The sequence below is a fragment of the Xenopus tropicalis genome, chromosome 6, assembly GCF_000004195.4.
Source record: "Xenopus tropicalis strain Nigerian chromosome 6, UCB_Xtro_10.0, whole genome shotgun sequence".
Lineage (NCBI taxonomy): Eukaryota > Metazoa > Chordata > Amphibia > Anura > Pipidae > Xenopus > Xenopus tropicalis.
In genome coordinates this window covers 34524692-34548530 of record NC_030682.2, presented here as the reverse complement: position 1 = coordinate 34548530, position 23839 = coordinate 34524692, and the positions used below count along the sequence as shown (strand labels likewise).

Below are 23839 nucleotides of genomic sequence, written 5' to 3'. Positions count from 1 at the left end.
GCGTTCATTTCAAGCAAATAATATCTAAATCAGCAGCCCAATGTTGGGTCCAAATCAGGCTGATGTGTTGTGGGACAGCCAAGTGCGCAGCTCGGTACTGCCCATCTGGGCTCCTGAAGGGAGTAGTGCCTTGGCCCCTCCCAGTCCCTGCATATCAGTATTGAGGGGTGTGGGAAAAGAAGTGCTATGTAATACTAGGGCTGGCTCCGTGTGCCCAAGCGGGCTGCTTCAGGCCAGTTGTTATTGAACTGCAGCTCCCACATCATCTCACACGCGACTGTCACAGGATGGCGAGTTACAGCACAACTGCTCTAGTGCAGCGAACAGCGAGCTCTGTATCCCTCTGTATCCCTGCGCATCCCACATCATTCTACGCCTTGTCAGTGCCTTAGCGCTCTGCCCCGCCCCCGCTACTCTTGCCCCTCCCACCCCTATTCCCTTCCCTCAACCTGCACACCCTCTAATGGGCTATCCGACCCTGGCCCCGCCTCTCTTCATGGACAATCAGGTTGTGCAGGTTTGGTGGCTTTGGAGCAGGAGCTGCCGGAGGAGGGGAGAATAATAGGAGGAGGGAGATCCTGGTGCTAGGCTGACGTTGCAGGGGATACACCATCACAGCCTTCCCCATTCACAGGCCCTGGGATCGGTGCTCGGAAGGCAGCCATTGAATCAATCGCATTTGCTGCATCCCAGGTACTTGCGTGTAAGTGCTGTATGTGTGCCTTTTCTGTCATAGCCCCCCTAATGTACACCGACCCCCCCCCCCCCGGCATTGGCACTTCGCATCAGGCCACACGTCATGGCAAGGGCGATCTAGCTCAGGTGTCTCCTCTATGGCTGTGAGAACAGGTGCCAAAATGGGGGCTTTGGCCTGTACCAGGCATGGCTACATCTGTGTGCTGCCAGTATGTGTGCCATATGATAGGAAGAATCCCCCACACTGTATTTTGGGCCTCCATGCTGTGCTGCAGTTGTGCCATGTATTTGTTGTGCATTTCCCTACATTGTGCCTCTTTATAAGCACTTGGGGATTGCTGCCCTTCAACACGGTGGGTGCTATGTAAATATAAAGGAAGGAGACCTAAGGGGACTGGCAGCCAGGGGCTTGTGATAGCTCCATCTCTGGCCTGTGGCTTTCATTTTAATCTCTTTAAAATGCTATTTGGACTCATTAGGGTGAAGACACACGGAGCTACTAGTAGTAGCTACTTGTCGTGGCTACGAAAATAGACAATGCTGATCATTTACTGATAATTGTCTCTACGTGTGTTTTAGCAGGGGCAATTCTCAGTATTGTCTATATGGCATGGTGTTTTCTGGCGTTTATTAGATGTCAAAAAGTAGCTGCTACTAGTAGTGCCATGTGTCTTCACCTCTAAACAAGGAATCTCCATTCTGGGGGCCTCGCAGGTAACTTTCAGCTACAGTTCCCGGCACCCCCAGACAGCCAGCTGTTGACGGGCAGTTCAGTAGTAGCTGGAGGACCACAGGGTGGTTATCCCTGGACTAAGCCATGATATGCCATATGGAAAATTACAATTTTGGAAAAATTGGGATTAAGAAATTCATGCAGATTGCTTGTACTTCCCAGAGCCAGGCCATGTTAGGCCGTGACAGGTGTAACCCAAGTCTTCTGTTCATTCGTCAACAGTTTGTTTTTCTCTATAGCCGGGAGGTTAGTTAAAGTGACTCAGCTACAACCAGACTTTCCCTGTAATATACAGTAAGTAGATCAGGCAAAAACACATTTTTAAATAGAGTCTCTTAAGAAGAAAAGAGTTGATCATTTTGGGGGGGCAGCTGGGCCGGCATGCCTATTTTCTAAAAAAACACACTGGCTCTGGGGTGTTATTTGAGTGAGCACAGCAAGATCCTGGGAAGGGGGCTGGCCAGGGTCTGAGGTAAGCAATTATAATTAAATGTGTGGCCCCAATCACTCTAAAGCTAATGATAAACATGGTAATGGAAGATGACAACAGACCAGACTTTCTATGTGCATAATTCGACAAGTTACTGGGCCCCAAACCATAACGTTTTAGATCTCAAACTCCAAGGAAGAGAATCTATTTTCCATGCATACATTATAATTTGCATGAAATAAATCATTCATCTGTCCCACTATACTCCTGAGCTGCCCAGAAGCTGCTTGTTCTGATGCACCTATTGTTACACCCCTGATCAATGAAAAGTCACTGACTCCTGATCTGCCCGTAGATTCATACTGAGTCAGTTTGTGTGTAGGAACCCCAAATCGTGGTAACAAATCAGATTCAAATAATTGAAAATGTTACAATGACATTTGCATTTGATTTTGTTGGTGCAGATTTGCTGGGCCTGTTGATACAGGTTTTAGGGTTCTCCAACTGAAATGCGCACAATTCAAAAGGGGCAGAACGGATGTCATGGCACTTGACACAACTACACATAAATAAATGGCATGAATTATCGCAACGAATGCATGCATTTTAGTGCAGTCACAGTCAGCTGTGTTTGTAAATTACCCAGTAACAGGAGGAGCGGTTTAGAGGATGGGTGTTTTGTCTGCTGCTGTTTTCTGCTGGAAGTGGTGGACAAAACACCCAAATGTGCAATAAGACTTTCTATGGTTCTGGACACACACGGAATTGAGTTGTAACACCCTGGTGTTTGTACTAAGGGTTAACAATATTGTGCATGTTCTTTTTCCCTAGCCTGTGGCGCTGATCTGTATTTTGTCTTGACCCAATGTGCAATATGCCTAAAGGTTTGGATACATGGGAATTTTGTGAAGATTAATGGTGAATGGGTACTTGGAAGGCAGCTGGCAAAATGCAGTTCTTGTCATTGTTAGCCTGGTGGTCTTTCTGTTGCGAATTTGGAGTGGCCATCTTACCTGATCTACCCAGTGATCCCTAGCATGCACACAGGTGGTTCCTCTGGACCTCCACTTATGTGGCTCTATATAGTACCTGTATTATGAACTCCCAGATATAAAACTTAGGGGTATATTGGACCATACCATCATATTGTAATAAATATGCCCCTAAGAGTAATTTTCTTTGGTCATGTTTTAATGTTAATAGAGATTTATATGGATAGGTAAACCTTGTTTGGTTTTAAGGCTAATGGTACGTAGGACATTTGGACCAGTGCTGTAATCAGGTGGCATAGCGCTTGCATTTTGGGCATTTTCTCCCCAAAATAGTATTATTTTCTTCAGCCACTCTGTTAGCCCTCACCTCCTGCTGAGAAAACAGTTTTGCTATAATTGGTCCCTTTAATTTACTTATATCTATATTTCTTACCATTAGATTTAAGATAAGGGGACTCCTTAAATGCATAATGCTTAGGGGCAGATTTACTAAAACTCCAACACATTTTTTAATTCTAAAATTTGAATAAACTCATTTCCACGAATGCCATAGATTTACTAAAAAGTGTGAACTGAAAGTCAGAGAGGGAAAATTTGCAAGTCGCAATTTTTGGGCTTGTCGCATGAAAACTGTGACTTTTTTTTGAATTGTCACACAAAAAAACAGCCACAAAAATCCAAAACCTCTAAAGTTTCGAACAAAATAAGGATCCTCCAGGGAAGGGAATGGACATCTGCCATTGACTTCTACGTGATCTTGGCAAGTTTTGAATGGCGAATTGTTGGCTTCAAAAAGTCAACCTACCTCTAACCCCCACCCAACCTGACCTGATGAGCTGTCTGACATGGTCAACATGGGTCTATAACAGCCATGCTAACCCACCCATCTCTAATGTCACATATGGGCGGGGCAATGTAGGCACAAGTCTATTAATACATACTGCCGAAGGAGGATGTAGGGCATAGCAGTGTGGCAGACAGCATGTGCAGAAGGAAAAGTTGGGCCAGAACCCACTCACAACAGATGTGTTGATGCATCACTAACTTCTAGGCACACCTGACGCTGCAACTGGGGCAGCCTGTCACAAATGATTATGCAATATGCAAGTGCAATCAGGGGTGTGCATGAAAGACTGGAAGATAAATAGGAGAGGGCCTGAATAGAAAGATATGTAATAAAAAAATAATAAAATTTTTAGACTTTCTTATGCTGCAGGACTATCTCAAGGGCATGGAGACTTAGGCAGTCATCTTACACCCAGAGTTCTGTAGTCTTGTGGTCACTCCTGGCTGGTACACCTCCCTAATCAGGCACATGACACAGATGGCTCGAAGAGTGCTCAGACTAAATGTGGTACAGAACAGAAGACTCAAGAGCATGAACTACTTCCCAGTCCAACTGAATTAATTTCCCCCTTTCACTCCTGCACCAATCCCACATACAAAAATTTAATCAGTAAACAGCCTCTTTAAACACTTTCAATACCTGCCACACTGGTTGTCCAGAGGATAATAGTGAGGCTGCAGCATCCCCTTAATCACGTAGATTTCCTTCTCCTCCTGTAACCACTCGGCCCCCTCCCTCACGTATTTGCTTTGGCTTGTGGGCATGCTCAGTTATTCTAAGCTCAGATTACTAGACACACACCCCAGTCTAGCAGCCAGTGAAGAGATGGCATTGCTGGTTCCCATAGAAACTCAGCTCTAGCTGTCTGCTTCAGTTCTTTTCTCCTAACCTCCTCTCCTGAGCTCAGCTCAAACAAAGCAGAACTTTTATCAAAGACATTTCTGCCTGTGTGAGCCTGTATTCTTGATGAAATGTATGCTGAATAAGGGTTTGTGTGTGTGTATGCTGTTTGCAGATTTAAATGTATCTGTATTTATTATGTATCAGAGGAAGAATGGCCACCGGGTGAAAGCTGCTATTTGCTTTAGGAAAATGTGATGGTGCTAGAAAACAGAGGGGATATATGCAGTACAGATAATGCCATTTGGGTGGGGGAGACGTGCCCAACTGATAACCTATGTGGTTTTAGTCCCTGAGTATCATATTTGCCCTAGGTCTTATATTTTATCAGCCTGGTTCATATCTACCAAACATGGCAAGGCTAAGGGCATTCCTGTAAAAGTTTTATAACGTTTTAAGGCCTGGTCATTGTAGCTTATATGTCAGGAAGAGACAATGACATCTGATGAGATAATTCCATGGGGTGGTATGCTCTTATGTACTTCCTGTCTCTGCCATAACTTCCTGTTTGGGACATGCATTTTATCTTACTCTCTCAGCATGTAGGAATGTGTCTCACTTTGTTAGTGTTACAGCCAGTATTTGCCATTTTACAGCTTGCCTGTCCCATAAACAAACAGAGGAGGATTCCTGTCGTACCGCCTTGTTCCCAGGAGCTCCATTCTCTTGTATGTGAGCAGTTAGAAGAGCAATATAGGACAGGACAGTTTGCTGCTATGGGGAAGAGTACTTTATAAATATTTTCGCATAACATAAATATTTGAAACCCGCAGATTGCCTGCTGGGTAGGAGAGCACTGATTCAGTTAGTCAGTTAGCTGAGGCTGACCCAGCGAGTTATTGAGATGGATTTGGAACAGTCTTTATCTGTACAGGTATTGTGCAGCTAATGCACCATCCACTGTTTATCATTTTCAAAACTGCCCAATTCCAGTAGCACTATGGATAACGCTTGGGATTGATGGGACACCATATGTACCAATATTGATAAGTTTATGGTGGCCCTGCTAAGTATTTTTTTTTTGTTATCCTATAATTATTATGTACGTGGCTAGCTAAAAGGGGATTTACACCTTTTACAAATTGACTGAAAAAGAAGCAGTTTTCAAAATATATCACTTACCTTAAAGTTCCTTTTGGGCTTTCCTTTCAGTAGAAGTGGGTCTTAGATCCCCTCTACCATGTACATATATATAGATTGTTCTAAAAATCTTTTGTGAGGACAGCATGTCTTCAATTATATGTACAAGCAATTTTATACATTAATGTATATGTGAAAGTTACTTAGAATTACATTTTCACCATGCAAAAAATAGTTTTTGGTTGGACTTCCCCTTTAACTGTTTTGAGCCTTTGCATGGAGCATGTACACTGCTCCACTCCCAACCCTTGGTTCATGCTCAGTTTTGGCAGTATTTCTTAGGCCTGCATGTATTACAGTGTTCAACCCGTGATGCAGAGGGTCATGGCATATGGTTTACCGATGAATAATTTGGGTTCAACATAACACAATACAGGGCCCCCTTTGCTTTTAGTGCCTGATTCACAGCAAATAGCATTTGACATGTGACTGGTATTGGTTTCAGTGTGGCACTGTTCGAGGTTCCCAAGTAGCCAGTGAATACAGTGATTATTTAAAAATAAAAGCCCTGTTAGAAACTTAGCACACCCAGGCAAAGGTTAAACTATCTTAATATTGTTGGTCATAGCTGCTCCTTATTCATCAAATAAAACTCAAAAGTGACATTTTTTAATTGGCTTTTTTACCCATTTATGATTTTCTGCTATAATTTGCAATTGGTCTTGACTTTTTGAATTTAAATTATTTCACTTTTTGTTTTGCAGATCTTCAGCTGTCTGGTTGCTAGGGTCTAATTTAACCTAGCAATTAAGCAGGTGAAAGAGAGACAGAAATAGCTGTAGAGGAGGGATGAGTAATAAAAAGTAACAATAAAAATTGTAAGCTCACAGAGCAATAGGTTTTTGGCTTTATAGTCAGTGACCCCTACTTGAAAGATGAAAAGCTGAAGATGAGGCAAATAATTAAAAAAACTATAATAAATTTGAATAGGCCATTTTATAATATAAATTATATTTATAATAGTTAAGCTAAAGGTGAACCACCCATTAGTATGTTAGTAACAGACAAGAAAAAGATGAAATGAAAACATAGCTTTATTGTCTCTAGCATTATTGGCTGATGTGCCCATTGTGTGTTATTTGTGTGTCAAATGCTTTAACATTACAATTCAGTACCTGTGTTTGCTATAAAATTAGATATTTACAGAGGTAATATTACATTTATTTGTAATAAAGTCCTTTCTGGACACAGTTTGTAGGCTGGCAGATAAGGGAACTAATGTTATATTACTAATAATAATCATAATTGTAATATGTAATAAACTCATCATGAGTTCAAATGAAAATTCTTTTGCACGGAATGATTTTTCATGAAGTGCCCTTCTGTTCACAGCTCAAGGTTCGGCTAAAGATTTTTAGCTGTGAAGGATTTCAGTGTTATAGGCAGATTCCGAGGAAGGACATTGCAGATGTTCATTCTGTCCCAGTAAGGATTATGAACTTGCTGCCGTGACTACATTCTTCCTCAGTATTATCATTGGGGGAATGTAGAATCAGTTAACATGTGCTTACACAGTGAAAATAGCTTCTTGCTGCCCCAGGTGCCCGCTGTACCCACTGCCCGCGCAGATAAATACAAAAATGAAGAAAACAGCAGCACTCCGGTTGTTTTGAAAAATGTGAATCTTTACTCAAGTGCCTAAGGCAACGTTTCGGGCTTCACTCCAGCCCTTTATCAAGCCTCATTGGGGGGACGTAACACAAGCCACAAAATTTGCCCCATGTCTAGTAACCCTTAGTAGTGATCCAGATGTTTGCATTCACACAGCTGAGTGGAAAACTATACCCCCCAAACAATGTGGGTCTCTATACAAATATATTGCATAAACCAGCTCATATGTAAAACCCTGCTTCATCTAAATAAACCATTTGTCATAAAAATAGGCTTTTTGAGTAGTATGTGCCACTGGGTAATTCTAAATAGAAAATTGCCATTTTAAGAAGGGCTGCCTATTGGGATCATAGGATTCACAGTGCACACAAACAAGCCAAGGCACACACACATGCTAGGCCCCATCAGCCAATTAATGGGAAGAGTTCTGCCATTTGCTTTCCACACTGTTACAGTTAGAGCTGCATTATTTCTGGTCATGTGAACTCTGAGGGGGCACACAGCCCATCACTAAATAGTGGCTTGAGAATGGATTTATTCTAGCTTAGTTACCATAAAGTACAAGGTACTATCAAGCATAATTTAAGTAAATTAAGGTTTCTTTTCTATTATACACTGTTTCCAGACACACATACAATGTGTATTCCCCCTGCACACAGAGCTGGGGGTCATATGAGGTTGTAGGCTGGAGACGCTGTTTACACATAGACTTACACAGCCCGGCCTAGAGAAGAAATGCACAGATGTGGGTAGAGGGGTTGAGCATGGACACTGCTTTGTGGCAGACTCAACCCACTAACACGAGTGTCAGTGCCACTTTAAAAGTTGTACCGTGCCCCACTTTTTGAGGTAGTAAAAGTTATGGTTGCAGTTATGTGATTGCTTACAACATATCACAGAGTACCTGACTACCCAAGCAAATGTTAGAGCCAGAAGAAAGGTGTGGCTTTGCATGAGATTTCCTCTGATACACTGAGGTCAGCGGGGAAATGAGCCATAAAAATGTTGCAAAACAGAAATATGCCAGACAATACATTGCAATGGCCTGAACATATTATATATATATATAGGAATGATGGTGGATTTTCGGCATAGGTTATATCTTAAGGCTTGTACTGCATCAGTGGTCCTATGTTTGCTGCTTCATTACTGGAGGGCTGCTGCAGTGGCTTCTAAAACTGTAAAGAATAAGTAAATCTTTACTTTACTTTATAAGTAATTTTTTTTTTTTTTTTTTTTTAAATCTCTAAAATGACTGTGTACAACCCCCAGAATAATATACCTTTGTCCCAGCATCCAGGTTTATTTTGTTTCTTTTTTACAGCCAGTTCAGCTACAGCTCTTTTACTGACTTCCTTGTCTAGTGTGAAGCTCTGCCCCCTTTTGCATTCTGAGCACTCCTCTCTCCAACTATGATAACCTCAAAGAGGTGCCTACTCCATCTATCTCCCCAACCCATTGTGTTCTGCCCATACCTACAAACACCATATTCCAATCCCCCTCCCCTGGTTGTAGCAATCAACGCTTTTGGCGCAAAATGGTAACAGCTGCCTGACGTGCGTTTAGCTCAGTACACCCAAGCCAAAGGGTTGGGGAGATGGATGAATCTGAAAACCCACTATTAAATAGGTGTTAATTGCCTGTGGATCCGCTCCTTAGAAGTGATTCAACAGTGAATTCCCCAATTGTTAACCCTGTGGTGTAATGCGCTTCAGTGAGCATTCAGTGAGTGACTTAGCTTTGCCCTTTATTTTAATTTGACTGGACATAACTTTTATTAATCTTAACTTAAAAAAGTTAAGTTTTAATAATATTTTTGTCAAGAGATCTAAAAATCGTTATTCCGGAGTGTGGTGCAAATATTCTTTTTGATCACTTTACTTTTTCCTTTAAATCTATTGTTCTGATCATGCACACCCCCTGGCACTCATTAGATTTTTCGATTGCTTGTGCTCTCTAACTACATTGGAGCACAGACAGTGAGCATGCCCAGTAGGCTCCTCATTGAGGTCCTTAGTCGAGAGTTGGAGGAAGGCTCAGAAAGCATAAGGGGGTGGAGATTCAAGCTAGACAAGGAAGTCGGTAAAAGAGCTGCAGTTCAGTGGCTTGTAATAGAGAAATAAAATAAGTCTGCATAAGGCAATAAGGTATGTTATTTTTAGGTCTGTATAGAGTAATTTTAGGGGATTTTAAAATAAAAGGCTTACTTATCTTTTAAAAAATCATGACTGTGCCATTACAGCATGGAGGGATGCCTCTACCACCCAGTTCTCAATTTGCCTCATTACTGGCATTAAACATAGTAACATAGTAAGTTAGGTTGAAAAAAGACATCCACCCATCAATATATGTCACATATATGCCTTACAGATCTCCCGGCTATGTCTCTATTGAAGTTGTAGACACCAGAATTGAATAAATATATTTTCATTTTGCTGACAATGGCCTTATGCTTAAGCAGTGTGAATGGGTCAGGCTCTTGCAAAGTCCTGGTCATGCAGAAATATCCTGCTTGATAGCTGGTGCCAGGATATCATGCTACCAGGCACAAACAAGATCATGTTCCTCCCAGTTGTTTGCTTAATGGAACCCTTTCAGCTGCTCAGAGATACAGCCTTTATATTGTAAACATAGAGAAAGGGTAGGCATTGCAGTGATAATTTGGCATTTTATTGCTGACACTTGATCAGATCCCTTGGAAATGATGACATTAAACTGTGCAAGACATCCTGCCTCCCCGCTGCACATAATCTGCACAGAACTTAGATACCAGTTTGAAGGTAGATAGATTGGTTAGTAGAGAAACAACATATATTCATGGGGGGAGGGACTTAACTCTAGCTAGTTTATTATGAAATGTAGCCCCTTATAAAATATTTACAAATATTATAATTCACTTTGGAATTCCATGCCCTGTTAACTTCCTGTATGCGGCTTTACTTCTGTGATGGGGTCTCCCTGATTTTCCTGTAGAAATGTAAAGATTCTGCTTACAGTTGCAGTGCTCAAATATAATGGGGCTCCATGAATCTAACATAATCTAAACCTCTGTGTTTTTTATATAGGTGTCTGCCAGATCCTCAGACATGGACGGCCACAATTAGTAAGTACATTCTTAAACCCATATGTACTTGTGTGCTGTTGCATTACTGTGCAGGACAAACATGTGTATCTGTATTTTTATTCTTGTCTTTCTAGTTTCCATTTTCTGCTGCAACATTTTTTGATCTATATTTTTATTGTACATACACATTATTACCAGAAAGGAGAGAGCACACGTTTACCAGCAGTAAAGTCCAATGTTTGCAAGGCACTAGATCACTCCCTATTCACTTAAATAAGAAGCGATTTCAGTTGGCCAGCACATGTAATTAAAACTTAAAATGCTAATCACTGGTGCTAGTAGACCCACTGTCTACCCATTAGGGCAATAATCCCCAACCGGTGGCTCAGGGGCAATATGTTGCTCACCAACCCCATGGATGTTTCTCTCAGTGCCCCCAAACCAGGTAGTTATTTTTGAAGTCCTGATTTGGTGGTTTAGGTTGAATAAAAACAAAATTTACTGCCAGATAAAGCCTCCTGTAAGCTGATAGTGTGCATAGAGGCTCCCTAATAGCCAATCACAGCCCTTATTTGGCACCTCCATGAACTTTTATGATGCTTGTGTTGCTCTCCAAGTCGTTTTACATTTGACTGTGGCTCATGAGTAAGAAAGGTTGGGGACCCCTGCATTAGCATGAAGACACACAGAGCTACTTGTAGCAGCTACTTGTCATGGCTACTAAAAAAGACAATGCTGATCATATACTGATAATTTTCTCTATGTGTGTTTTAGCAGAGGAATTCTCACTATTGTCTATGGCAGGGTATTTTCTGGCATTTAGTAGCCATGAAAAAGTAGCTGCTACTAGTAGCTCTTTGATTTTCCCCATTAGATCCAAGATCACACTGGCTCGTTTATGCAGTCCTTTCCTCGACAGCCTGTGATCTTATACTTAGGTCCCAATCTTATGTACTAGAAGCGGGATGATCCCAGTATATACACTGTACTTGTACCGATGCAATCAATTTAGTTCAAATGTTAATGATCTTGTTTTCTGGTTTTCTTGTAGCCAGTACTCCCGGGAGTTCTATGACCGGTATGCACAAAGCCAAGACAAGTCTGTAGTAAATAAGATGCAGCAAAAATACTGGAAGACAAAGCAGACTTTGATAAAAGTCACTGGGAAGAAAGAAGATGAGCATGTAGTTGCTTCTGATTCAGATCTAGATGCTAAACTAGAGGTTTGTATTGGTTCTTAACTCTTATATTATTATAATATATATATTATATAAGTGGCAGCATGTCCGTCCCTGGTAATGTTGCATGGGAGACTCCCCGTCACACACAGAGTCAGGATCAGGAGTTGAGCAGTTTATTCTGCAGTACTGAGTGTGCTTAAATTAGTGTTTATGCAGAGATGTATGATAAATATGTTCTCTTCAAACCTGGCATATATACGGCCATAAATCGATTAGGATCACTCAGTAATATACATTCATGTTTCTGTACAGTCAGGCTTCAGCAGGCAAGTCCTACCTCTCTGGCCCTGACATGCACAGATATTTTGGTTCTGAGACATGTAAGACATATGATTATATAGCCTGTAAACTATATAGTGAATAAAGTATGCCCTACTGTAAAATATAAGGATATTATAAGTCATAAATCATTTAATAAAGGCACAAAGTGGAAGGCTGAGCGATTTTATACAGGGCATCGGACTCTGAGGTGGCTTCTAATATCCTCATAGATATTCAAGGCTTGTGTATTATATCCTTATAAATGGTGCTTAGTGTGCTGAGTTTCTGTCACATGGCTCACTGAAACCTGGAGTTCCATGACCTGTATATGGTCATGGAACTACTCAGTGAGGCTCATTTATAAACACTGGGCAAATTTGTCTGTGGGCAGTACCCCATAACAACCAATCAGTGATTTGCTTTTTTTCTGCCAGCTGCTGGTAAAACAATGAAAGAAACAATTTGCCAGGGGCTGCTACCCAGGGGAAATTTGCTTAGTGTTAAATGACCCCCAGTGACTGTAAGGTTAAAAGTAATCTTTATTTAGAAGAGTGGAGTTCAGTCTTTTTTAATTTGTTTTTTTCAATGTTGATTTCAAGGAAGGAAAAATGTAAGTGTTTTTATATTTTTTTCCTCTAGCTTTTTCATTCTATTCAAAGAACATGCATGGAATTGCTGAAAGTGATTGAGCAGTATCAAAAGCGCATCTGCTGTAAGTTGCCTCTGCGTATTGCTGTTGCTCTGTTTCTATGTATTATGCTTGCATGATTTACAGTTTCTATAGCCACTTACTGGCCTTTTGTGCAGTAGAACGGGAAAAAGGTAAAATGACCTGTCAGTGCAATTGTGGCACCCTGAGCCTTGACATTTTGTTTTCTTTGGCAAATATTAGTCTCATACTGGGTTACAGTACAAGTGAAAAGAGGAATTCTGTATGTCATGCAAAGGTCTGTATGTCCTGTTCTATACGTCGTGCACACAGACTAAATAAGCTGTATATACTGGCCAAACCCAAGCTCATGTTTTGTCAGATATAGTATTCTGGGGTAAATTAAACAGTTAAAGGCAAAAAATGAGCACCCTCTGTATAGTGGAGCCAGTGTTTGCTTCTGCCCTATATCTGATTAGAACCTTTTTTACCCGTGAGTCATATTCAAAGGCGGGGAGCAAAACAAGCATAAAAAGTTCCAATGGTGCCAGATATGGGCTGTGATTGGCTTTTTGGTTGGCTATATGGTGTGGCAGCCTACAGGAGGTTTGGTTTGTAAGTAAATCTGGTTTTTATGCAACAAAAAATTTTCTCCAAGCCAGAAAATAAGTCAGAAATAACCATCTGCTTGCTCACAAGCCACTGGCTGGGGATTATTGCATTAGAAAGTTGAATGTGGCTAATTGTTGTTATTATTTGTTTTCAAGGAAAGAAACCATTCTAGTGGAGATTTCAAATGTAGAACACATTCAGTATAACAACAGTGCTAGTAGGGGGATGGAAAACCTTAGCCCCATTTACCATAACCAGGGGTGCAGAGTTTTAACAGGTAAAAAGATGTACCCCTCAAAACCAGTGCACTTACCAGTTTCATCCCTGCTTATGGTCCATGTTGCTGCACACCATTCAACTTTCCTCTAAGGTTTCCAGCTTCTACATCCTGAAAGGCATGTAACTTAGGGTGCCACATCCAGTATAGAGAGACAAAAACTCATTGGCCTCAATTTTGTGGGAGCTAGTAGCAGCGGTCGAAAGTGCAAAAACATAGTGCTTTGTTTCTATTTTTTCCCCCTGCTTTGCACCTTGCACTTGTCATGTTCATAAACAAATCACTGAGCCTGCCTATATTTATATAATATACCCAATTATCTTTTCTTGAAAAGCTCTATTTTTAGTAAGATGAACAAGACACGGCAGCCTCCTGCATGCGTGTGTTTGTGTGTATAATTATCACAGTGTGTATAGTGTGTTCTTTATTTACTCGTATGTGGGGTGATTTGGTCTGACTGAAAGTTTTGTTGCTTCTTAAAGGAACAGTAAATGAAGACCTTTGGTTCATGTGGTTGTTTTTCCTCCCCACAGTTTTATCTCAAGAAGAAAATGAACTGGGAAAATTCCTTCGTTCCCAAGGATCTCAGGATAAAACCAGAGCAGGGAAGATTATGCAGGCTACTGGGAAGGCGCTGTGCTTCTCCTCTCAGCAGAGGTGCGTGTTTGTGCCTCTGCACTGCTCATTAGTCGCATTCCCTTGGACTCTTACTTTCCACGCCTTCTACTGCAGCATCTAATAGTCTCAGTCTTGTTAATTGGTACAATTAATGAAGCGATATATGGAGTTCTGTGATGCCAGAGAATAGCACATCTCGGGAGAATTCTGTTCAGGGAAAGTGTAGCTGTTGGGAATCATAAGCAAATCTAGCATTATTATTAGAATATAGAAGTATATACCCTTACTTTTATGTCCTTCCTGTAGACAATAGCCTTACAGCAGGAATATCTGCTCTGTGACCACTCTCAGCTTTTGGCAAATTCCAATTTTGTTTAGGGAATGCTGGGAAATGCGGTTTTGCAGCCAGAGGGCAGTATGGTTGCACATGCCATGGATAAAATTCAATAACATACAATTTTTATTAGATATCCTTTTTAGGCAGATCTAGTTGATACAAGCCCTATTTATTTGACTCATGCTGGTTTCTAATGCTCCTTTAAAGGTTTTTAACATGATATTCTAAGACAATTTGCAATTGTTCTTCATTTCTTATTTGTGGTTTTTGAATTATTTAGATTTTTGTTTAGCTCTCCAGTTTGGAATTTCAGCAACTATCTGGTTGCTATGTTCCAATTGACCCTACCAACCAGGTAGTGGTTTGTATGAAATATTGTAAGCTCTTTTGGGCAGGGCCCTCTTCACCTCTTGTATCGGTTATTGATTGCTTTATATGTTACTCTGTATGTCCAATGTATGAAACCCACTTATTGTACAGCGCTGCGGAATATGTTGGCGCTTTATAAATAAATGTTAATAATAATAATAATGAAAGACTGGAATGCAGATAGGAGATTGCCTTAATAGAAAGATAAGTCAGAAAAAGCAACAATAACAATAGTTTTTTTTGCTGCCGGGGTCAATGAAGTAGAAGGCAGATCATTTAAAAACTATAAAAACTAAAAGTTAACTTAAAGGTGATCTACCCCTCTGAAAAGCAAAACCACCAAATGTGTAACCATACACAAGAGGCTACAACCAGATGGCCGAATGTCTGCAGCCCCAAAAGGCAGGGAATCGGCAATGCAGACAGGGACTATATACAGTTGCTGCGTGCCCTTCTCCCTTAATGCTATTTAATTAGCAGGTATTGAATTCTAGGGAATAATTGCTTTATTTGCGGGCATTTAATGCTATATAATGCTATTGGTGTGTGTACGTACAGGCTGGCTTTGAGAAGCCCTTTATCCAGACTGCATCAGGAGGTGGAGACCTTTCGATACAGAGCAATCTCAGATTCATGGCTGACAGTTAACAGGATGGAACAGTCTAGGACTGAATATCGAGGGGTTTTGCTTTGGATGAAGGATGTATCACAAGAACTGGATCCTGATACCTACAAGCAGATGGAAAAATTTAGAAAGGTAAATGTTATTATATACTGAGGGTTGTCAGGCTACAAATGTTTTTACCCATAGCTCTGTGTATCATCTGGCATGCTCTGTTGCAGCTTTGTGTGACTGGTAGAAGCCATGTGTCAAGGTGCAAATGTTGCACATCATGGAGCAAAAATGTGGAAATATAATAGTGGGTGTTGTTGGCTCCTGCAGTGATGTCCTTTAGCAATCAGGTAGCATTTTTATACTGCAATAATGAAATCAAACATCTGGGGGAAACCTGTGTGCATACATTATTTGGGACAGCTAAGTGCTTAGTGCACGTTTTTGCTGTTGTCAAATGTGAGACTAACTATTTGCAACATTTAAGATGTATGTAGTCTCTTACAGTTTAACTTACAGCCAAATTTAGGCAAATAATTCTAATCTTTTTAAAAACAATTACCTTTTTCTCTGTAATGATAAAACAGAAGCTTTTGGCCAAACTGTCCTATTGGGTTTAGTTCCTGATTAAATGATTTTTAATAGAATTAAGGTACAGAGGTCCAAATTACAGAAAGACACCTTATCTGAAAAACACCAGGTCCTGAGCATTCCCTATAATAGATCCTATACAAGAAAGTATGTGTGTGATTGTAATATCATGTTTCAACACTAGATGGGGAACCAGACCAAGGAATGAAACTGAAGGAGCATATTGGGATTCCTTTTCTGCATAATACAAGTATGGGACCTTATATCCAGAATTCTTGGGACCTGGGGTTTTACGGATAAGGGACCTTTTTGTAATTTGGATCTCCATAACTTAAGTCTTATAATTTAAACCCAATAGGATGTTTTACCTCCAATAAGGATTAATCATATCTTAGTTGGGATCAAGTACAAGAAACTGTTTTATTATTACAGAGAAAAAGTTAAGATATAAGATGACCTTCCGCATTTCAAGCTTAATGGATAACCAATCGTTTACCTGTATTAATCCTGTATTTACATGAGTTAGGGCACACACCTCTAGAAGCATTCCTGGTCAAGAAAGCAACTTGCTGGTCTAACTGGTACCACAATAGTGTTTAAATAAGAGAACCTGTCTTTTTATGACCCCCAACACACACAGAAATATGGCATTCTCTGCAGCAAATACATTTGTCTGCTTGGTGCAATAGAATTTCTACTGTACTGAGTTTTGTACTTTCTAGTGTAATTTACATTTGATTTAACTCTTAGTGCTGCTTCTTTTTTGTCTTCCCATGCCCATGTACATATGCATTGGGCATAGATCAAATAGGATCCTAGGAAAGATTTCTTTGTGTTGTACTATAGAAAAAAGGTTTGGGAAGGGGAACTGTCCTGTAAAGTTGATTGCTGTGTAAATTAGAATTCCAAGTTCACCGTGCAGGAAACGCCATTCCCACTATGCCCATATGACACAGGGCAATATGCAACTCTCAGGGATTGGCAGGATGAAGGTGTCGATTGTTCGTGGCGCTGCTGCAAAAAGGCCCGGTACAAAAATAGCAAGTGGCTGGCTGAAAGGATTACGTCAGTGTTCCTAGATTGATGCGCTCCCTTGAGATTCTTCTTCATCTGTTCAATTATGTAGGAGAAGGAATTAGAGGTCACATATGAGCCATATGGATTACTCATAGCTAAATCTCATTTCTGGAGCCTTCACATTACAGAAGAAGAATTGCGTATCGGGGAACTATAGTGCATGCAGGGTGACATTTAAAATAAAATCATTCTCATGATGAAAGTTTGGGAAATGTGGGCATTTTCTAGTTGCTGCGGTACAGATCCCCTGTGTGAATGAGAAATGCTAAGTTCCACAAGTGAACGGGTACATATAATATATAATGACATAAATATTATATATATATATATTTTATGCTGTATGTGCTGCTTTTGGTGCCAGGGGACCCTTGTGAATCCAAATGTTTTATATTTGGATGCTTTTGCCTGTAATACTGACATCTTAACAAAGCTGTTATATTTTTATATTATATAACAGCTGTATATAATATATACATATAATATCTTTGCACCTGTGTCATAATATGTGTGTGACTCCTCTCCTACCTTCCTAGTGCTAGCAAATCATTATACACAGGTCCAATTATCTGATTTTACTGAGAAACTCATCCTACACTGAAAATGTATTCTGTGATGTTTTTGTTCATGTTAGCACAGCTTTGCATAGATACAGATAGTTCTGGGTGATGAAAGAGCTACGCTGTGCAATTGGGGTGCACTGACTGATGAGCAGTAATCCCAGCATATCAGCTAAGTTATTGGGACACTCTAAAGGAACAATAACTGATTAGTGCTAATTGAAAGGAGTGGGCTGCCATATTTAAGGTATCATTGGTTTACAAGTTATTTCATTAAAGCTGCCCTTTTGCCTTCAGTTAACTTGATAGTATTACCTTTAAGTTAACTTTTAGTATGCTATAGAATGCCCAGTTTTAAGCATCGTTTCAATTTGGCTTCATTGCTTATTTTTCTAGTTTATAGTCTTTGCGTCGTGAGGCTACATTTGTTGTTACTGTTAATTTTTATGGTTTATCTTTTTATTCAGTTCCTCTCCTATAAATTTATCGGTCTTTTTCAGTAATTTGGACCCTAGCAACCAGATAGCTGCAGAAATCCAAAACTGGAGAGCGGCTGGACAAAAAGTGAAACAAAAACACACAAATAACAAAAAAATGATGACCAATTGCAAACTGTATCAGAATATTACTCTCTACATGCTAATTGTTAACTTAAAGGTGAACAACCCCTTTAAGAAACAGGTTACAAGTGTTACTGCACGGAACAAACTGTAGAACCACTTGTTTTTCTGCACCCCAGCACAATTGGGCTTTAAAGCTTTGGAACCATTCTGTTCAGTGTTTAAGCAGTTTTGCATGATTAGCATGGTTAGAGTAGCTTTAGGTGTGAGCAGATCGGAGCAGATAGTATCAGAGGAAACCTGAAATTAGGCCAAGTATTTCCAGGCCACACCGCTGTATTTAAAAGGCACAGTTGGAGCTGAATAAACTACAGGGCCCACGTCCAAGACTCATAAATCTAGAGCTGTCATCATATGTGTGATAGGCTGCTGTAACTGCTCATTCGTATTCACAGGGAGAGGAGCACTAACTCATTTCTGGCGCTCGCAGGAAGACCAAGTACAAGTCACCATTCTCTGTTTTTATAATGTGTGAGCACAGGAGCCTTTGCTGAGAGTCAAACCCTGATCTCCCTGAGTCACAGTACAATTAAGAATGAATATTTAATAATAACGCTTGCAGCTTTTTATATAACTTCTGCCCAAATGTACATTTCCACAGAGTGGCTTTGTATAAGGTCTTCTGTTGAGGGAGACTAGAGCCAGGGTGAGATATGAGGCAGGTAGGCAGGCACCTCCTGCATCACACACAACATGGATTTAGCATGACCTTTAGGGAGTAGTGCTACTGCTTGTATGTGTGCTTGACCATGGGAATTAATAAACCCAGGCAACACAATGCTAAATATCAGATTCAAAATTACATCATAATATTTAATTATATCAACCAGTCATGGATCCTGAAAGAAACAGAACTCCTTATTGAGCCTTTATTGCTGAGGTATTTTACTTAAGGTTCGGGGCTGGCAGTTAGTTCTCTATGATGTGTAGGGGGTTGCCATAGGGTGGTCAATGTTTTGGAGCAGCTTTTCTCTATAACAATATTAGAGGGAAAGTACAAGGCAATGTCTCCAGTCCTTATGCACTGTGTATTCATGCAATTGCCCCAGTAGGGCACAGTGAGCCACGCTCAGATGTAAAAAGTGTTGGTGAGCCACACAAGCATGGAAAAAAATTCTTTGGGAATGCCCAATAAGGGCTGTGATTGGCTACTTGGTAACCTCATGTGGGCTGCTGGCCTGCAGAAGGCTCTGCTTGGAGTAAAACTGTCTCTGTCCTTCTAGAACTTGTCTCCAAACCAGAAATGTAAAAATGGCACGTACTTTGAGGCCACCATCAAAGGAGGTTGGTGAGCGACATGTTGCTTTTGAGCCACTGATTGGGGATCACTGCTCTAGGTTGTGGCATACTTGTGGCAGGGCCAACCTTCAAATGTAGAAAATGACTGAAAATATGAATTTCATCTGTGCTTTTACAATAGGCTATACTTTCCCTTTAACCAAGCAAAAATCTGGACTGTAGTTCTAAATACTGTAACCACAGTGCCACATCTTATAATTTCTAGGAGACATGCCTTTATGGTGAAGTTGAAAGTCCCATAATACCATTGTTTTGTACTGGTTTTAATCCCTGTATAAATAGAGCATTTAGGCCACTGCAGCTGCTGCTCACAGTCTGTAGACTTTGTGTGGCTCATGATAAATCACACCTTTTTGCATAAGAACTTCCCATGTTGGCTGTGACATTATTGAATGTGCGTTGGTTCTGCTCAGCATCCTGTTCATTGGTTTCTTTCCCCTTCTGTTATCTGTTCTGGTTTCTGTCGCCTAACACAAGATACTCCCTTCCTTTCTCTCTGATTCTTATGAACAATTAGCATTTGACCTTTCAGCTCCAGCTGATTTGCTCAGAGCTAGACCAGGCTTAGCCTAAAATCATTATGTATGAATTGGCCATGATATATCCTGAATGATATATCCTCAATATTTATACTTTTGGTTCAGCTGAATGCTTTTGTTCAGTACAACTGTAGATTATACAGTTAAAGGAGTAGTTCATCTTTCAGTTAACTTTAAGTATTATGTAGGGATTTGTAATTGGTCATCATAGTTTTTATTGTTTGTTTGTGGTTGTTCAGTTGTTTACTGTTTTGTCCAGCAGTTCTCTAGTTTGGAAACTCAGCAACTATCTGGTTGCTAGGATCCAATTTACCCTTGTAACCAGAGGGGGGTTTGAAGGAGAGACTGGAAGATGAATAGGAGAGGGCCTGAATATAAAGATAATTATTAAAAAATAATAGCAACAATATAATTGCAAGTTGGAGTGATACTTTCCCTTTAGAAAGAGGACCAATGTCTCATATTTACATTCATTCAGCATGAGCAGCAACATGCCAGCACAACCATTTCTATGAGTATCTTGCTCGAGAATATCATGCCTGCCCTGAAGGAAAGAGATTTGGTATTCTGGCTAATATTTTTCTAATTATTATACTGATTGAGATGTAAGACATGTGGGCATAATATTTCAGCATTTTATCTTGTGTAACGTTTTTGGGTTCACTGGGTTCTCAAAGAGAAAAATAGAAATGATGTAGCTAAAATTGTCTTAGTGTATTTATTAAAAAAATGATGCTTGTTTTGATAGGTCCAGGCACAAGTACGCCACACCAAAGCTGCCTTTGATAGACTGAAGACAGACGTATGTGAAAAGGTGGATCTGCTGAGAGCAAGTAGATGCAACCTTCTGTCTCATGTCTTAACTACATACCAGGTAATGGATGTGCCCGATCTCCATGTAACCACAGCGCCGCTTAGTGTGAGGGCAGATGAAGCTTTAATCCGCTTCTCTTAGCCCTGACGTTTTCTGCCTGGCTGAGAGAAGCGGATCTGCTTCTGGACGCCACTCTGTGTGCCCTTGGTCTCCCTTCTTTCATAAACGCTTGCATGTTCTTCTTTTACAGACCACACTACTTCACTTTTGGGAGAAAACCTCACATACTATGGCAGCGATTCATGAGAGCTTCAAGGGTTATCAGCCATATGAATTTACCACATTAAAGGTAAGGAGAAGCTGGGACTCTACAGACTCTGTGTAATGGGTGCAAGTCATGGAAATGTAGATATGAATAAATAAATAAAGATGTGAATAATGTCACAATGGAACCGGGGTTGTGTATTGGATATGTATCCATTGCATAACAAGGAAGATGGCAGTTATGTAGCAACAGGGCAGTTTGCCAAGGTTCCTATGTTCTTACATTGGTATACCAAGTGTGTGCGCGGACAGGACTAAATAGCAGTGATGTGTGTGTGTGTGTATATATATATATATATATATATATATATATATATATATATATATATATATATATATATAATATGTGTGTTAAATGTTAATGTTAAAAAAATAAATCTATCCGTCAAGTTAAATTCTTTGCCTAATTAAGAGTCGCCTAACCTGTAGTTGATCCAGCAGATGGTGGAAACCCCAATTTAGGGTGTTTCCAGTTTGTACCAAGAGAGACAATAGGGTAAATTCACAAAAGTGAAAAATACTTTCTCCAGATTCACAAACAGAAATCCGCCTAAGAAAGAAAGACAGTTTACAGACACTTTTGTGAATTTGTCGTCTAGACAACCTTTATACAACGTTTTAGCGACGTTTTTCCCAACATTTTTCCCAAACATTTTCAAAATGGAGTAAAGTTCAGTGTAACTGTCAGATCAATTCTAGGCTCTTCTATTTTGCTTTGTTTCATCCAGTCTCCATTTCACACCTCTGGTAGGGGCCCCATTGGGGGGAAATTAGCATATTAATGGGGATTAGCGGCCTTTTGTTAGGGGGCAAGTTTCTGTCTAACCCTAGAACAATAGGTGTAAATAGCCTCATTAACATGTTATAAACAAGTAAAACACTGATTGAAGAAAAAGTTTAACTTATATTGTATATATAAAAAGTTTTTCCCTCACATTTGCATTGTTATGCTAGTTTTAGCTTAATGAATGAGGCAATAATACAATTTTGAGTGAATATATTGTATACATTTTTATTTAAAGGAAGAGTAAAGCCTCCCAGAAAAAAATGTAGATTTAACAGCAGTGCCCCCTCTTTAATCACTTCACTGACATTTGCCCCAACTTATCTGTGCCCCCATAGCATGTCCAGAACTACAGAGCTACTTAACAGCATTGCCCCCCCCACCTTTAGCTGTGCCCCTTCTGTTCCCAGCAGCCATCTTGGTGATCAGCAAGCAGCACATGCACACTGGCACCCAGACTGGGATATTGGGGTACAGGGTTGGCCTGGCCCAACAGGGCACTGGATAAAGACCCAGTGGGCCCTAGTCCTGTTGAACCTCTTTTCACCAGGCATGTTGGTGTGTGGGCAGGATAACCGCTAATATAGGAAACATTATAAAGCCCAGTTTGTCCTGAAAAAACTGATGTATAGTCTTCCTAGGCAAACTAAAAATACCCCTCAGGAAATGCCCCGAAAGTGAAATGGCAAATGAAATGCAAATCCTGCTGGTAAAATCCTTATCCCAAGGCTCATGTAGATGTGGGACTGGGTTTGATGGCACCGACAGATTTACAACATGTTGCTCCCCAACCCCTTGGATGTTGCTCCCAGTGGCCTCAAAGCAGGTGCTTATTTATGAATTTCTGGTTAGGGGGCAAGTTTTGGTTGCATAAAAACCAAGTATAATGCCAAACGGAGCCTTCTGTAGGCTGCCAGTCAACATTGGAGCTATTAAATAGCCAATTATAGCTCTTATTGCTATATAGCTCATGTTGCTCCCCAACACTTTTTCCAATTGAATGTTGCTCATGGGTATAAAAGGTTGGGGATCCCTGTAGATTCAGTAGCTTATCGGCCCTTGTATGGGCACTAACGGTGAACCTGCCCAACAGACATCTGGCCAGGTTTGAAATTTTGTCGGATCAGGGACCGCATTGGCTCGTTGATGCGGTCATTCTAATTCATTCTAAACCGAATTAGCCCAATATAGCCCACCAGTAGGTGTGAGCGGATCTTATCATGTATGACCACCTTTACTGTATGAACGGGAATGCAATCCGTTATACAAAAACTCCCATAGAGTCCATTATAAGATAATAACTTACATTTTTAAAAATTATTTCACTTTTCTCTGTAATAAAAAAAAAAAGTACCTTGTACTTAAACCCAACTCGGATAAATTAATCCTTATTGGAGGCAAAACAATCATATTGGGTTTATTTAATGTTTGAATGATTTTTAGTATATTTAACATATGGAGATCCAAATTACAGAAACATCCCTTATCCGGAAAAACCCAAGGTCCCCAACATTCTGAGTAACAGGTCCCATACCTGTATCAGTATAAAGGCAACAGGTAGAGGATTCACCCAACTTCACGGTAATAAAGGAATATTGGGCTTTTAGATTGAACCTTTTTCCTCCAGCCAATTCTCTGTACAAATTACACAACCAAGGCAACAGTGCCCCGTGTAAAACACAAACATTTATGTGACACTGTTTCACAAAAAAAGCCTTTGCCAAATATAAGTCAATCACATATACTGCAGCTAAATACAAGTAAATTTCTCTGCCTTGATCTATCCTTTATACTGCTTGTAATGCTATTCTCCAGGGCATAAGCTTGAATGTGATCCCTAAACA

The 23839-nt window shown here is 40.3% G+C and overlaps 1 protein-coding gene across 4 annotated transcripts in view; it reads left to right on the top strand.

Annotated features, from left to right (window-relative positions):
* Positions 1–441: 441 nt before the first annotated feature.
* Positions 442–23839, top strand: part of ica1 (islet cell autoantigen 1) — a 38175-nt gene continuing 14777 nt past the window's right edge. For 2 of the 4 annotated variants that reach the window (XM_012964744.3, XM_012964741.3), the window contains exons 1-8: positions 442–693; positions 10415–10452; positions 11465–11636; positions 12555–12627; positions 13987–14110; positions 15336–15534; positions 20822–20947; positions 21138–21236. In XM_012964744.3, the coding sequence (XP_012820198.2) occupies positions 10436–10452; positions 11465–11636; positions 12555–12627; positions 13987–14110; positions 15336–15534; positions 20822–20947; positions 21138–21236 (810 nt within the window). In that variant the 5' untranslated portion in view covers positions 442–693; positions 10415–10435. 4 annotated transcript variants of the gene reach the window in all.